Below are 16,784 nucleotides of genomic sequence, written 5' to 3'. Positions count from 1 at the left end.
TTCCTAATGCTTAGGTGGAATCTTCTTTCTTGTAGTTTGAATCCATTGCTCTGTGTCCGCTTCTCTGGAGCAGCAGAAAACAACCTTTCTCCCTCCTCTATATGACATCCTTTTATATATTTGAACATGGCTATCATATCACCCCTTAACCTTCTCTTCTCCAGGCTAAACATACCCAGTTCCCTAAGCCGTTCCTCATAAGGCATCGTTTTCAGGCCTTTGACCATTTTGGTTGCCCTCTTCTGGACACGTTCCAGCTTGTCATCTCCAACTCCAGTGGCACCCTGTGCGACACCAAAATCTGTTGAAATTAAGTCCCATCATTCTACCCGCTGCTTCTCTGAGCTCAAGCAATAAAATGAAAACAGGACAATAACATTACAGGCAAAGGCACCCGGTGAAGGTTAGCAGCGGGGCCCCAAGAGAGAAGGTGTGGGCCTTGGGAGAGAACTTGTAGGGGAGCATTTGGTCCTAGACAGGTTTTCCGCCCCTATCTTATATAAGGGGGTTTATCTTTAAGGTTCCAATAAACACACCCAAGGATTCACAATTCCTTGCTGAGGGAATATATACATTTGTCATCAGTAGGTGTTTGATTTTGGTTTTTTTATCAGCTATCTGGCTTTGGTTTTGGGAAGCTGTTGCTTCTTTTGACGTGGCAGTGCTCATACAGTCCTGGGGCAGATGTCCACCTTGGAGCCTTAAGGAAAGATTTAGAAAGCCACTGATTCTGCAACAAGGGAAAGTGCCTTTGCAAGTCCATTAAGGCCCTTTCTGCTGCTATGCTGGAGGGAGCGGGGAAGGCTGGCAGTAATTTTAATGATGGATTTCATGATATAAACATCCGTCACCAGCTGCAGTGAAATTTCCAATGCTCCTTCCGTGTAGAGCATTAAAAAGCTATTAAATCCATCATTAGCAGCTCTGGAGGCAGCTAGTCTAGAGACATTATCAACGGTGCAAACCACACACCAGTATTGTATTGTTTTTCAGGAATATTAGCCACAAGGGAGACTTCTTTTAGCCTTTTAGCCTCACCTGTTAGTTCTAAAAGGCTTGCAGAAATCAAAGATCCAAACCCAGCTCCATGGAGAAAGCCCAGCTGCCTGCAATTCAATTAATATCATTTGTTCTAAGAGCAGGCGCAAGACACATTAACCATTGCCCCTCCAGCAGCATTTCAGGTCTCTTTTTAGCAGTGTTGTGCACCTGAGAGGAAGTCAGGGGTGGTGCACATGACCTGTGCTGTGTTTTTCCATGCCAGCAACCTCTAGCCCTGAACGCCAATTAAATGTATTTATTTATTGCATTTATATCCCACCATTTTCTCTAAGGAGCTCAATGTTGCTTACGTAGTTCTCACCCACAACCACTACCCTGTGAGGTAGGTTAGGCTGAGAGGCAGCATCTGGCCCAAGGTCACTCAAGTGAGTTTGAGTGAGGATTCAAAGCCTGGGCTCCAGGTCCTAGCCTGACACTCTAACCACTATGCCACACTACCATTGCACTGTGCAGTGGTTGTATAAAATGCACACGCCAGCTTAACTACAGCTTGTGTTTTCAGACCAGAGGGAGGCTGGTTTGAAGGAAAACACATCAGCAGCAGTTCTCACGAAACCATGGGATACAGATGAATTGTGGCTAATGCCTTGTGTACTCCGCTTCAAACACCGGCAGTGGGAACTCAAGTTGCACAGACAGCAGCTTAGGCGGCCTGACACCGACCTATGACTTTGCAGTGTGGTTCCTAGGCTGGCTGTCAAGGCACTTAAAGATCAGTACTGGAAGGCCTTCTTTCATGTGAGTGGGCTTAGTCTGCCTGACAATCATCTGGTGTCACCTAGTCAGGCCACAGGCATGGTCTCCTGCAGGTGAGATGAAAGAGGCCAGAGTACAAGGCAGGAAGTGCATATTCCCTCTTCTACACGACTATGATGGGAGCAGGAACCCTACCCTGGTCATTCTTCACTAGCAGCAGTCCCACTAGCTGAATTCCACTCTCCCCAGGACCTCTCAGCAGTCCCTTTTATGCACCATTTTTCTTAAATGTCTCCTTCCAAAAGGCTGTCTTCCTCATTCTCCTTTCCCTTTTATAAAGATTGACATTATGAGATGTGTAAAGGGTGGCACAGAACTTACTGCATTTGCATGTATATTCATTACACCACTAGCAAAATTTCAACCAGCAAAATGTCTAGCTGGAGCTCTTCATCAGCATTGGATCCGAATTGATTTGAATTATGTGCTATTCTTGTTTTAAACTGTTTTCATTTCATATTATATACAGTTAATTTTAAAGAACAGTTTTTACATGTGCAACTGTTTTAAAGTATGTTTTTTGTTTTACTGTGCGATGCCTCATTGGAAGTAGTTCATAAGTGAAACCATTTTTAAAATCACAGGCCAGGGAATAGGGTACTCTTCTTCCTTGTTTATGAGTTTTATGAACCACTGTAATGTAATGGTACTACATAAATAACAATGGAGAACTAATTTACATGTTCCAATTAAGATAGTTCCCCCCCCCCCAGAAAATAAGAATGTCCAAACATTGAAAATCAGCAGCTTGTCTAGCAAATTGTGTGCCTGGTTTTACTGGTGGTGGGTGATTACAAGAGCTGGAGTGGCATCACAAACAGGGAAAGGCCCTAATTCAAATCTCATCTTAGCCACAAATTGATTTTGACAAGCCATTGTTCCCTTTCATTTATCTACTGGGCCTGGACTCATGAACCAACTGTGTGAACCAAAGGGTGATTTTAGACATTGTCCTCCAATTTCCAAAACAGTTTGTGGAAAGGGGGGAGAGTGGTGCTTCTTCTGTTTAAAGAGAAAACAATACAATTCCATTGTACCAGCACTATCCCCTTATCTGAACTCAAGTATCTCTTTGTATCACTGCGCCTCTGTCATCCTGAGTTTAAGAATGTTTCTGTACAGGTAATGTTGTCTCCATTCACAAGAACCATATAACAGTATCAACAGCCACTAATTCATTACCTTCATGTTTCCTTGAAGGCAACTTACTGTTCCATCCTGATCTTTGGTAGTATTAGTAGAGTTTTCAGCAGATGATCAAGACACATCTAGCTACATTGGGCCTTTTAAATTCTTCTGTGATTCAAAAGAGGAGGGTGGGGAACTATGGCTCTTTCATCTGCTTCAAGCTAATGGAGTCAATTACAGATAGGAGTTGAGAGTGCAACATCTGGAGGGCTGCAGGCTAGCCACCCTTGTGAAAGGGAAGGCCACATCATTTTAAAAAATTACTTAACAGAGAACACAGCACTGTGGTCTTGTGCAGATGGGGCACCCAATAGAAGCTGCTGCTGGACTGTGCTTTGAGGAAGTTATTTAATGCAGCCAAATCAAATTCAGAAGCACAGTATGTTAGCAAGGCTGCTTTTAATAGTCATGTATGCAGGAAAGGATTATGTGGTTTAGATATTGCTAATTGGTATTACCCAGTAAGAAGTAACCTTAAGAACCTTTCACTGGCTGTAATTTCCTCAACGCTGCTCCATTTCACTTTCTCTAATATCCTTACAGAGGCTTAAAAGGGGTGGCACGTTAGCACAGAATGTGAAAATAACCAACTATTTCACAGGCCACAATTTCTTGTGTATATAGATTCATCAGCTATAGAATTGCTCATCAGTTAGGAGCATGAAGCAGCATGCTTCTATTTTAGAGTGTGCATGCTAAATAGCCTCCACAAAAAACACTGGGGAGGCTGGAAAGAAATTTACTGCCCGTGTGTGAGACTCCAGCAGCTTTCTGGAGGAGTTTGTGTATCTAAAGACACTGTACAGGCTTTGCGAATAAAGCCTCTTTTGTGAAAGGATATAAAAGCAGCCTACATTTATGCACCACTGGGGATCAAGCATAATTAGTTTACAACATGATTCTGACATCGTTTTAGTCATTAACAAATGTTTGAGAAATGCTTTATATCATTTGAAAGCTTCTAATTTTAGAAATAAGAACTCAAAATTGCTGCTTGGCACGAATGCCTCTCCAGCACTCAAGTTGCTCAGACTTCACCATGAAATAAGGAGCACTGAGAGCATAACACAGAAACAAAAAAGGGACAGAAGGGGCTGCTTGGATCTTGCCTCAGTCCAGTTCTTGCAGCAGCACACAATTCTTCATTCCAGGGAGAAGAATGTCTTATTGGGCGTCAATCATCAAGGGCTATGGTCCCAGGAAGGCGATTTCACTGCATACCAAACCACTGTTCTTGATCCGCCCACTGGGCTGCCTCACTGTCACTGCCTTCTAGGTCCCCTTCCTCTCCACTCCCTTCCATGTCATCCACATCTTCCTCCTGGGTGGCATCCGTTGGACTTTCCTCTTTTTCCATTTTCTGCATTCCCTCCAGTGACTTTTGATCATTGGGATCCAAACTGGGGGAACAGAAAGTAAGAGAAAGACATCCTGGAGTCAGGGAGCAGTAGCAAGAGCAGGGCAGGCAGCTAGCTCATGCACATCTCTCTTTAGCTCAGTGACATCTACCAGCAACCCACAGATAAAACGCCTACAACCCTCTTTCAACTCATGGCCATCACAACAAGATTTTCCAGAAACTTACCTTAGAGCAATACTGTACTGGTCCATGGCTTCCTGATACTCATTGACAGCCACAAGGAAGTCCCCTAACATTCGATGGAGAATGCAATCACTCTGGTTGGCAAGGGCATTCCTCAACAAAGCTATTCCGTCTTCATATTTCTGTTCTCGGCCTGTCAATAAGAAGGCTTATTTCAAGCTATTTATGTTGAGGCTATCATCCAAAAAAAGAAATAATAACTAAGTGTATGAGGCTTTATTTTAATTTGCAGATTCATAGATTGCCTCACAGCCAAAAGCTGATCTTGCTTTTTTATCTTGCACAACAAGATAAAAATAAGAAAAAACACAAAAGCCTATGCACCCAGCAAACTAAAACAATTTCTACAGTTATGCATGCATATACACATTTTTCGCAGTAAGGTTTTCAGAGGGGTAACAGTGTCTTTCAGAGGATGTGGAGATTGTGTTTTCCTGTGACATATACAAGAAGTTGCCATCGCCATCACCTTTCTTCTGTGACAGAGAAGGAAGAATGGCTATTCTTAGAAGGTACAGTGGTGCCTCGCTAGACGAATTTAATTCGTTCCACGGGTCTTTTCTTATAACGAAAAATTCGTCTAGCAAATCCCATAGGAATGCATTGATTATTTTATTTTATTTTTAAAAAATTGCCCATAGGAACGCATTTATTGAATTTCAATGCATTCCTATGGGAAACCGCGATTCGCTAGACGAATTTTTTGTAAAACGAATTCGTCTAGCGAAGCAACCACTAGAAAAAACCTTTCGTTAAGCGGAAATTTCGTTAAGCAGGGCATTTGTTAAGCGAAGCACCACTGTAGTTGCATTTAAGAAATTTTACAAACCACCTGTAAGGGGGTGGGCTTACAGGGAACAGCCACCCCTCATCAAATCCAGTTCTTTGAATGGCTCTGACAACAGCAGAGGGGCAGGAGACAAGGAGGAAGTGAGCGGAGCAGGGCAGGGCAGGGCAGGGCTCAGGCAGTATCCAAGAGCACTGTCTACAGCCTATGATACCAGCAAGGGAGGAGGGGCCAGCAGAGAGTTCTAGCAGAGGGGCATCCTTTCAAATTCACCCCGGAACTGAGGCGATCAGCGGCTCGCAAATGCAGGGGGCGGAGATTTGGGGTCCCCAAACTACTCTGCTGGGGGAGGAGCCGAAAAGCGCCATGGGGAGAATCTGATGATACTGAGTAGACATGTTTTCTTGAAGCTCTTGCACTGTAAATAGCATTCACAATAAAAGTCTTAAAGACAAGATGGTTTGGAGTGTCGTTGCTCGAGGGCAGCCAGCAACCTCCCTGACACCACCTAATGACCTATGGATTTGCAAACACTTTGAATTTTAAAGAGACACGCTAAAAAATACCAATTTATAGAAAATGACAAAACCCTGCATCCCAATTCACATGACTTCGTGCCAAAATGGAAAGCTCAAAATGTAATGAGTAATTCAACATGGGCATTTTCAGTTGGTAGTCCACAACAGGAGTGAGAGGGTGCTGTAAGTCAGAATATGGCTATAGAGAGATTTGGGTGAAAATTGCTGCCTTCCACCACCTTCAAGACTTGGTGGGAGTTGCATCTGCATACATCTCTATTCATGCTGAATAAGAATTGCACACAAGAAAAGAGGAGGGGCAAAGACTTACTGAGAAGTTCTGCCTTCTTTACCACCGCTTTGATGTAATCAGGGCGCTGTGTCAGTGCTTTGTCCAGCAATGTCTTTGCTTTCTCCTGTGCAACAGGATCTTCCAGACAAACAGTTGCCAGGAGGGTAAGTGTCTGTGCGTTGGCTCCCAGGGTTTTGTAGACATTGTTAGCCATGACTGTGGCTTCACGAAGACCATTGGATGCTAAGTAGCATTCAATGAGGCCTGAGGGTTAGAGGTAAAAGTCATTTGAGAGAAGATTTGGCTTTTCCCAAAACCAGCGCTCATCTAAACAATGGTCACAGAATTCAGTAGGCTGACAGTTCACAACTTTAAGGTGGGGTCTTGGCATGTCAGAATGACATCTCAGTGGTGACAGTCATATGTGGGCCTACAGGGTTTTAACAACTCCTGTTTGGAGAAGCATGTCCTTTTTACTTGCCTTCGTAGCAGTCCAGCCTGCAAGGGGCAAGCCGTATCGCTTCACGGAAGTGGATGATTGCCTCTTGCACTCTCCCCATGTTCCGAAGAGCAGCGCCTTTCAGCAGCAAAGCCTGCACACTATTGCTATTAAGCTGAATGGCTTTGGCTCCTAAATACAGGGCACGGGAATAGCGCTTGCTGTAGAAGCTATGACACCTGCAGAAAGAAGAGGGAATTGTGGTTAACATGCTCGGGAGGACGAGCAGATAGTTTTTCAGCCACAGCAGCATTGCCATTGTATTAAAGCATGTGGGCAGGACATCTTGCCAAAGTAGGATGGGCTATTCCAGTGTTTCTCAACCAGTGTGCCTCCAGATGTTTTGGGACTACAACTCCCATCATCCCTAGCTAGCAAGACCAGTGGTCAGGAATGATGGGAGTTGTAGTCCCAAAACATCTGGAGGCACACTGGTTGAGAAACACTGGGCTATTCTGTTATAGACCCACAGCATCCCCAACACCTACAACCTTCTATTTCAATTACTTTTGATGATGGGGGGGGGGGTGGAATATAGTCTCAGTCTCTCTCTCTCTCTCTCTCTCTCTCTCTCTCTCTCTCTCACACACACACACACACACAAATGTGTTCAGGAAATGTAATTTTAGCTTCAGCATTCTGAAATGTTACCTACTTTTTAGTGATGCCTCCAAAGTAATGAAACACATTAATAAATTTCTACTGTAGACAATAAATTTCTACTCTAGACAACCACAATAAAATGTTTTTTAAAGGGAAGATCTTAAGTACGTTTTGTAATTTTTGTAATCTGCCTTTAGCAGTGTTACTGAGAAGGCAGTTTACAAAATATATCAAAGGCTATTAGCTCCCTGAAGGAGAATTTTATTTCAGCAGAGTGGCCTTGGATATTTTTGGATCCAACACCTCTTAGAATTTCAAGAATAGCAAGAGGTGCTTTGACAGTGGCATTTCAATATTACGACAGTAAGGGAGACTCCAGGATATCTTACACAAAGATTTGGTCAAACTCCCACAGACTCCCAACTCCAAGTCAGTCAAGATTTTGCTGCCTGACACTAAGCCATTAGCAATAAACCCGAGATTACTTGGGAGACCATCTGACTCTCCTCATTAATAGGGTAGATTCTGCCTTCAGAAAGTTCAACATAAAAGCCAAACAGGAGCAAGAATCAGCCCATTACCCCGATACCACCCACGGCTCAGCATGCTGGTCAGAAATATTGAAGAGCCGGCAGCCAAGATTCTCCACATCCTCCAGGCGACCCTCGCGGGCTAACAAGTAGCCATAGACATCCATCCCTAAAGACAAAGCATGAAAGAGTTGGACACATACACACAAAAGCTATGAAGGAAAAAAGATCAAGAAAACCTAGAGGACAAGACTGTTCACATCTTTCACCTAAAAGGCAGGAACAGTGCTTAGATCCAAATGTTTTCTCAACTTCTATTCTATACACGTATCCACTAGCATAAATTCAAAATGAAGATTCAAAAATATTTCCCATAAAACTGGTTGCTCCAGTTTTAATCAGTTGTTACGTATTTTCCACATTATTTGGAGCTCCATGGTGATCCACATGTACAATTTGTGGGGGAAACAAACAGAAGACCTGCCATTCAAAGGGATCCCACTGGCTGGGAATTTGCTCAACACAAATTTGAAATATAACATCTTTTATTTTTGTACCATTAACCACAAATGTATTTTGTTGACATAATGCTGTTGTTGCATCAGCTGTAAACAATATAAATGTGTCTTCAACCAAATACAAGTGTTTTTGAGGTTTAACAATTTCTGATTTTAGTTACAGCAAATGTAAGGACAGAAGGAAGTGCCTCATTAGCACTAGTTTTTCTTTCAACCTTACCAACAAAAAATAAACTAGTGAGAATTTTTTGCTCCATTAAAAATATAGTAAAGGTTGCAGTACTACAAATACCTACATGGGAATTCAGTAGGATGTTTTTCTGAATAGACATGCATAGGATTGCACTATAAAAGTTGAATACAGAATACAAATTATTCTAACAAGCTCTCCATATTTTCTAGAGACTTACCTTTTATCAAATAAGGATCCAACATTTGCGCCTGCTCAAATTTTAGAATTGCATTCTTATTGTCACCCGCTCTGAAATAAAGATCAGCTAGGCTCCCTAGTATATCCACATTGTCCCTCAGTAGTGACTTTTTCTCCAGCGAGCTTTTGTGGGAAGAACAAATTGAAAGATAAGATCAATATATTGGAACCTCTTGGAGCATTTTTATTCTATTTTATTGAAAAAGGTACATTTCCTTAAGACAAACATATCTACATGTCACAATATATCTTTCTCCCCTACAGCATGTCTAGAATCAGAGCATCTTCCACCCAGAGAGGATTAAAAGGAAGGACATGATACAAATAAAGTCAGTAAGAGAAAGCTTTGCTTTCTTTCACAGTGGAACATCTCCAAATAATACTTGGGCCGCACACACTCCTCTAACAATATTAAGAATGCAACCACAATCAACTTGTTTCTAGGTCAGCTTGGTGCCCAAGGGGTATAGACTTCTTCGCCCATGGTGGGAGGGGAGGGGCTGCAGCAGCCGTGCAATTCTGGCTTCAGGGAGGGGGGCAGGGCAGGATCAGCGGCTGTGGCACCTCAACAGCATGACTAATAGTTGACCACAGGTTCCCCATCCCTGTTTTAAAAGACACATATATGTGGGATTTAAATTCCACAAGCTGTTAAGCATTCAAAACACTTAGCATTGTAATTGTCTTGCTGCAAAGGGCAAGTAGCCCTCAATACCCAAGTAGTACATCTTAGAAGATACCAGGCTAGAGGTTCTTTGAGAAAGCTCGTTTGCGTTTGTTCTAGATTCTTACCAGATGGTGTTGATTGCTCTGGTATTATCACCTGTGTGCACAAATGCATATGCCTTGATCCATACTGAGAGCCAGTCCAGGTTTGGGACACTCTGGATCACATTCATTGTCATGGAAGCGACTTCTGCACCTTTCACTGAGAGCGACAGCAAGCCTAAATGAGAAGCAACAGCTGTTGTGACCACCAATAATTGACCCAAGACTGGAGAACCAGTGATCCTCCAAAAGTTGCTGGATCAGTGTTAGAAACTGAGATACGAAAGCTAGGAGCTGAACGGCACCTTAAACCGAGGCTATGGGTGCAGCAACGGAATGCCTAGGCAAGCTTTTTTAATAACAAGAATACAAATCTGAAAGTGAATGAACTAAAACTAAAATATTTTGTTCATTTTTCACAAGATCTAGTCCTTCCCTTGCCCACCCCCCTAATATTCTTAAGAGGATCTCTTCTCCAGTCTTCAGAGAGTAGCTGGAAGTGGGGAGGCAGAAAAAGGTCCTCCTTTCCTTCCACTCTGCAGTTTTAATTTCAAATCTTACGGCAGTACTGCACCCAGAGCTCAGAAACTGCTCAGGCTAATGAAATTCCATGTTGCAAAAAACACCTAGAACAATGGGAGTTTCGAGCAGTGCTGGACTAGAACTCCTATAAGTCCCATCCAACATGGCCATTGGTAAGCGATGAGGAGAACTGAAGACCAACAACATTTGAAGAGTCATAGGTTCCCTACTGCTGGACTAGTGATCAAGTCCTGCAGACAGGTGCATTTTGTAAAACTTATCCACACCAACGGTCTTGCCATCTCTAGTGCCACTCTTCCCTCAGATCAGAAAGATGCTATTGTTACTGCCTCTCCCAGCCCTTACGTCTTCTAAGACACAATACATGCAGCCATAACAAGCACCCCTTTAATGTCATAACTCATGAGGAGGCCAATGGCGGACTGCACTAATTCATATTTTGTTCAGCTGCCCATGCTAAGTCTGTTCAGATATACCAACATGTCTCAATCACAATTTTCAACAATAATAATTGATGGGAAGAAAAGTGGCTACCTAGGATGGCATCAAGGGCTAGTGGGCACTGCCTCAGCACTTCTTTGTAACTTGTCACAGAAGAGCGTTCCTGACCTGCCTTCTTGTACAAATTTGCCAGCATCATGTTAATCTGCAACCCACAGAAATCCAATGATGAGATAATGTTTTAATGTTGACATAAGACATAACATTTTGCACATTGATGTCAATGGATTTATTGAGTAGGAACAGCACTGGTTACAACCCTATAAATTGTATCCATATCTCAGCCAAAGGCTCCCAAGCAGCATAACTTAGCTAGGAAAGTACTACCTTTGGGGTTCTCTGTCTTGAAGGGATTCCATCAAGTATAGCAATAGCATCTTTGTCTTGCTTCAGCATTGTATAGCATTCCGCCATTTTGTACTTCACTTCAATTTCAGAAGGCAGGCACTAAAAAGACAACATACAAAATACAACAGTGGTCCAGTAACATATATAGGGCCACAAGTTCCCTGCCCCGATATATGGAGAGGATAGTCAATATCTAGGAAAAACCCTACGTGCTAGGGGTTGTCAGAGGTAATCTTTACTTTTCAGGAGTTTACTCCAAGGCTGGGATACTTTCCACATACATTATGAAGGAAAACTACAAGGCCATAACATATTTCTTAGGCTTCCAAGTCTCTGCCACCCCTATTCTGTCTATTCAATGCAAGTGTTAAACCACATTCAATTTTATATTTAATTTCTCCCAGAACTCACATAAGAAAAAACTTTTCAGATATAAATGAATTCAGATAACAATCTTTTGCCATGTATAACAAACACTGAATGCAAGAATCTTGCACTGAGGCACCAAGCTATAATCAGAATTTAAGCTATGAACACCTGGCTCTGAGGAGCAGATGCAGCATTTCCAGTTGAGGGTCTCACTTTTGAAGTTTTACTCAGTGCTTTCTTCTGCTGCAAAGCCATTGTATACTTGCTGACAGCATTTCTATATTCCTTGTCATGGAAGAGAGAATCTGCGTGATATACAAGGAGCTGATACTTCTGCGATGGAGAAAATAACTCACTGTAAGAAACACAAGACAAACCAGTGTTAGCTGACCACATGAGGAAATCCTGGATCAAACATCCCTGAACTATTGAAAGGTGAAAACAATAAACAGAAACGTGTCTGTATTTAGAAACCACCAGTCAATTCCATTTTCTGACTATGCAATGCTATCCTACAATGACAGCATTAAGCATCCCCAAAATCTATTTTTGAAGGAGTTGATAAACTTTATCTGCCATTCAGGAAACTATGAACTTACCAAGTGATCTTAAGCAAACTATTATTTCAAGACACCTCTTCCAACATTTATTAAATTTCTATACCACCCTTCATCTGAAGGCAACAGGGTAGTTTATTAGTAGTACTATTAGTATTACAAATAGTGAGGGAACTACAGTGGCACCTTGGTTTACGAACTTAATCCGTTCTGAAGTCCATTCTTAAACCAAAGCGTTCTTAAACCAAGGCATGCTTTCCCATAGCAGCAGGGGACTCAATTTACAAACGGAACACACTCAACAGGAAGAGAAACATGTTCTTATTCCAAGGCAAAGTTCACAAACTTCTGGGTCCTACTTCTGGGTTTGCAGAATTACGCCAAGTTGTTCATAAACTAAGCTGTTCTTAAACCAAGGTACCACTGTACTTATAAAACTTTTTAAAAATTTACTGAGATAATGACTATAAAGAGCTTTGATAAAGCATCACATAAATGCTATCATGCTTAGTTGGCATCCATCTGTCTCAGGAGACAATGCAGGAGTGAGCCTTTGGGGGTGAAGTCAAGCTGCTGGAAGGTTGCAGTGCCTGCTGTGGCTGTAGAGACAGATGCGGGAGAGATGTTTTGTTGGCAGTTGGGGCAGATAGTTTATTAGTAGTACTAGCATTAGCATTCAGTTGTGATGCCGCAAATGCACCATGGCATTTCTTTTCTTTGCACTCCTCCGAGCGGCCATTTCTCCTCTGGCCACTGCTATGGATACCCAAATTGACTGCCTGTCTACTGTGAAGTTCATTGGATGACCATGGGTAAACCAGCCACACCCTCTCCGCTCTCTGAGCCTAACGTACTCTACAGAATTCTTGTGAAGATAAATGGAAAGGAGATGTGTGTCCCTTAGCCAAGTGTCCCTGTTGGTGCCTTTTGCACTGATGCTGAAGATGCCTTTTTAAAATATACAGTGGTGCCTCTCAAGACGAAAGTAATTCATTCCGTGAGTTGCTTCGTCTTGCGATAATTTCGTCTTGCGAAGCGCGCTTTGCCGCGGCAAAAGCCAACCAACGAACCAACCAAAAAAACACTGCAGCCATAGAAAACTTCGTCTTGCGAGTCACCAAAAACATCGCAAAACACTTTCATCTTGCGAGTTTTTTGTCGCGTGAGGCATTCATCTTGCAAGGTACCACTGTACTAGTATTCTATAGGGTTCAACTAATTTCCAAGGTCTCTTGTACTTAAATCCTGGAGAGGAGAGAAGGGTGAAGGGTAAATCCTGGAGAGAAGGGTGAAGCACATGTACATTGAGACACCATGCAGTGCACAGCTTGCCATTTCACACACGCCACAGGCGTTCAAATGTATTGGAACTACCAATAACCCACAGTAGGGAAATTATGTTTTTGATGGTCTAATTCTTAACCCAAAGTACCAGCGCCCTCTAGGCTTTTAAATCAGTATGGGTAGGTGTAGCAAGCATGTCAGTTATTTCAACAAAAGCCAAAAAGTCTTGTAAGCACCTTAAATTCTAAGCAGGTTGATTAAATGAGTTTTATCTTTTGAGAATACACATTCATTTGTGCTTAGTTAATGTAAAGATGAAAAAAAAACCTGTTTAAATACATGCAGCGCAGGCCTATGGATGTTTACTGGGATTTACTACTGTGTTCCGGAAGTGTGCAACAAACTGCAGCCTGAACAGATTTAGCGTAGTCCTCTTAATTAGCTGCATGAAGTATTATCAGCAGTCATCAGGTATCAGAATTGGCACTACTGCAGGTGCCACATAATACCTATTCTTCCAACTGTGGTTGTTTAGTATGGCAGCACCTGCACTTTGGAACTCCCTGCCTATTGAAATCAAGCAGGAGCCTTCACTGTTCGCTTTGTGGCGCCTGCTATTATTCCTGTTTAGACAAGCCTACCCAGATGCTTAGAAAGTTGCGGCAATTTTAATCTGTTTTAGTATTTTAACCCTTGTATGCTTTTAAGTCTGGTTGTGAATTTTTCTTGATTTTATTGTTTTGTCTTCTGTAAGCCACTTTGAGGTTTTTTTTTACAATGACGTCATAATTTTTATGAAATAAATAAACACTATAAAAAAAGATGGAAGAGGGAAAATGGGGCCAAACAACTGAAAAAGAAAAGAAAAAGCTACCATCCATGAAGATTCTATGGAGTCCTTTTAAGAGTGCAATCCTATGGAATTCAATAGGGCTTACTCCCAAGTAAACAGGGTTAGTAGGATGGAGCTGAACTCTCCTTTTCAGAGTGGTTGTTTTGCCTACTAGGCAAACAAAACCATCACTACTAAAAGCAGAAACACAGTGTCTGCAGGCAGATCGTATTTCCTGCAAAACATGTGGCACTGATTGCTGCCATTCATTACACAGACTCCAGGGCTAGGGAGACCTGGGTTCAAATCCCACTTGGTCATGCCGCTCACTGGGTGACCTCAGGCCAGGGCCAGAGAGCCTGTAGCCCTTGAGACTTTGCAATTTAATTTCCAATGTGCTTTTTTTGCTAACACTGGTGTGTTTGTGTTTGTGTGTGTTTACCATAAAGATCTCATTGTGACTTATGTGGGGGCTGCTTAAATTTTGCTGCGTACTTACCAAGATGGTTTTAATTTACTGCTCATGCCTACTTTCCTGTTATATTTTTGCAGTTATGTAAATCTTGAGCGCGGTTTTAACTATGGGAAGGGCAGCATGCAAAAAGAACGGTGATGAAGATGCTGCAAGGCTCCCCCCTCTCTTTTTCTTCACTTCATCACGTCAAAATGTTGGGAGTTGGGGGCCCAGTCGACATTTGGGGAGCCACAGGTTCCCCACATCACACTCTCAGCACAGCCCCAGCTTACCTCACTGGGCTGCTTTATTATTATTATTATTATTAAGGATTTGACTTCACTCCCGAAGGAAAACTCTTCCATTGTCTCACAGGAAGATGGATCCCATTGCCAACCAACAATCTATTGTTAACAATTATAACAAAAGAAGGGGGGAAAGCGAAACTCTAAGGCAGGGGCACAGAATGGGTGCAACTGCACATGGGTTAAAAACAACGAAGTCAGCGTGGTTGGTTTTTGTTCTTGTTATGTATTTTGTGTTTTTCTTTTATCTCGTATTTTTATGTGGCGAACTGCCCTGAGATCTACAGGTGAAGGAAGGGCGGTTTACAAAAGAAAGCAGAGTCCCGGGTTTGAGACGAGGGTGGCCTTGAATGTCACATTTAAAAGGCGACAGGAGGCTCCGGCCCTTCCTTGTCGAAATCTCAAGTCATGCGAGCTTTCGCCCAACCTCGCAGGGTTGTCGTGATGGCGGAGGGAAGCGAAGGAACAAAGGAGGAGCAGGATGGCGCTGCTCGGTCGGGGGGGAGGGGAGTTCGAGGACGGGGACGCGCGAGGGAAACGAGCCCTTTGTGGAGGCTGCAGTCGCGGCGCCGCCGCCGCCTCCCTCCCTCCTCGGGCCGCCCCCAACTCACGGGTTGTTGCCGCTCATGGTGAGCAGAAGCCCACTGAGGAGCCGCACGTTGGAGTGGAGCCCGGCGGCCGCCATCTCCCGCACATGATCTACCACGCTCATCGCCGCGGGCGAGCCGAGAGAAGGGCGAAAGAGGAGGAGGAGGAGGCTGAGGCAGCTACGAACTCGGCTACAGGGAAAGATGCGGGCCGCCTCAGGAACTCTAAAATGGCGCCTCTGCGAGGGGTCCTCGCGGAAAAGGCAGCCATGACAGCCGCGCAGAAAACGCCATTGCACAAAGCGCCAGCCCGACCGCGGTGGGGGTAAGGGCTGCCCGGGACGTTCGCCTGCGTAGGATATTACCCAGTTATTCACCACAAGAGCCGCAGCCCTGCCTCTGGTCTCCATATGCGCTTTTTTAAAAAAGATATGTTGTATATTCTTGTTAACGCAGAAAAGCGCGATAAGAAACATAAAGAAATGAGGCATTAGTGTAGGCACCCTCCTCTAACTAAGACCATTAGACTAGGGAGCGGGCGGCGAAAGATAGGCCTGAACATGCGCGTTAGGCGCCACTGCTATACCTCCAAAGCCACAGGCAGCCCAGGGAGGGAGCGAGCGAGAAAATATCTGAGCATGCGCGTTGTTGTTTAGTCGTGTCCGACTCTTCGTGAGCCCATGGAGCAGAGCACGCCAGGCACTCCTGTCTTCTACTTACTGCCGCAGTTTGGTCAGACTCATGTTTGTAGCTTCGAGAACACTGTCCAACCATCTCGTCCTCTGTCGTCCCCTTCTCCTAGTGCCCTCCATCTTTCCCAACATCAGAGTCTGAGCCATAGCTGCCAAGTTATCCCTTTTTTAAAGGGATTTTCCCTTATGCTGAATAGGCTTCCTCGCGAGAAAAGGGAAAACTTGGCAGCTATGGAGTCTTTTCCAGGGAGTCTTCTCTTCTCATGAGGTGGCCAAAGTATTGGAGCCTCAACTTCAGGATCTGTCCTTCCAGTGAGCACTCAAGGCTGATTTCCTTCAGAATGGATAGGTTTGATCTTCTTGCAGTCCAGCACCATAACTCAAAAGCATCAATTCTTCGGCGATCAGCCTTCTTTATGGTCCAGCTCTCACTTCCATACATCACTACTGGGAAAACCATAGCTTTAACTATACGGACCTTTGTCGGCAAGGTGATGTCTCTGCTTTTTAAGATGCTGTCTAGGTTTGTCATTGCTTTTCTCCCAATAAGCAGGCGTCTTTTAATTTCGGGACTACTGTCACCATCTGCAGAGATCATGGAACCCAGGAAAGTAAAATCTCTCACTGCCTCCATTTCTTCCCCTTCTATTTGCCAGGAGGTGATGGGACCAGTGGCCATGATCTTAGTTTTTTTGATGTTGAGCTTCAGACCATATTTTGCGCTCTCCTCTTTCACCCTCATTAAAAGGTTCTTTAAT

General features: G+C 43.5%; 1 protein-coding gene across 2 annotated transcripts; it reads right to left on the bottom strand.

Moving 5' to 3' along the window:
• Positions 1-228: 228 nt before the first annotated feature.
• ANAPC7 (anaphase promoting complex subunit 7) lies at positions 229-15,588 on the bottom strand. Of its 2 annotated transcripts, none has more exons than XM_060269884.1 (11): positions 15,359-15,588; positions 11,529-11,670; positions 10,926-11,045; positions 10,632-10,743; positions 9,579-9,732; positions 8,767-8,909; positions 7,890-8,007; positions 6,688-6,884; positions 6,246-6,470; positions 4,592-4,742; positions 229-4,406 (listed from the first exon to the last, which is right to left on the bottom strand). In XM_060269884.1, the coding sequence occupies exons 1-11, from the start codon at positions 15,457-15,459 to the stop codon at positions 4,217-4,219; spliced, it is 1,653 nt and encodes a 550-aa protein (XP_060125867.1). In that variant the 5' UTR covers positions 15,460-15,588; the 3' UTR covers positions 229-4,216. The 2 variants fall into 2 exon arrangements, with proteins under 2 accessions (XP_060125867.1, XP_034954004.1); XM_035098113.2 differs by having other exon boundaries at positions 232-4,406; positions 11,484-11,670; positions 15,359-15,587.
• Between the last annotated feature and the right edge of the window lie 1,196 nt (positions 15,589-16,784).

Source organism: Zootoca vivipara, chromosome 17, assembly GCF_963506605.1.
Source record: "Zootoca vivipara chromosome 17, rZooViv1.1, whole genome shotgun sequence".
NCBI lineage: Eukaryota > Metazoa > Chordata > Lepidosauria > Squamata > Lacertidae > Zootoca > Zootoca vivipara.
This window is presented reverse-complemented; position numbering and strand designations above follow the sequence as displayed.

Bases quoted from the DNA above. Each gene is read 5' to 3' on its own strand.
- ANAPC7 (XM_035098113.2), bottom strand. From the start codon at position 15,459: ATGAGCGTGGTAGATCATGTGCGGGAGATGGCGGCCGCCGGGCTCCAC. The intron at 10,744-10,925 runs GTAGTACTTTCC...TGTGGGTTGCAG, and splicing joins CAAGACAGAGAACCCCAAAG to ATTAACATGATGCTGGCAAA. The intron at 4,407-4,591 runs GTAAGTTTCTGG...CTGTTCCCCCAG, and splicing joins CAGTACAGTATTGCTCTAAG to TTTGGATCCCAATGATCAAA.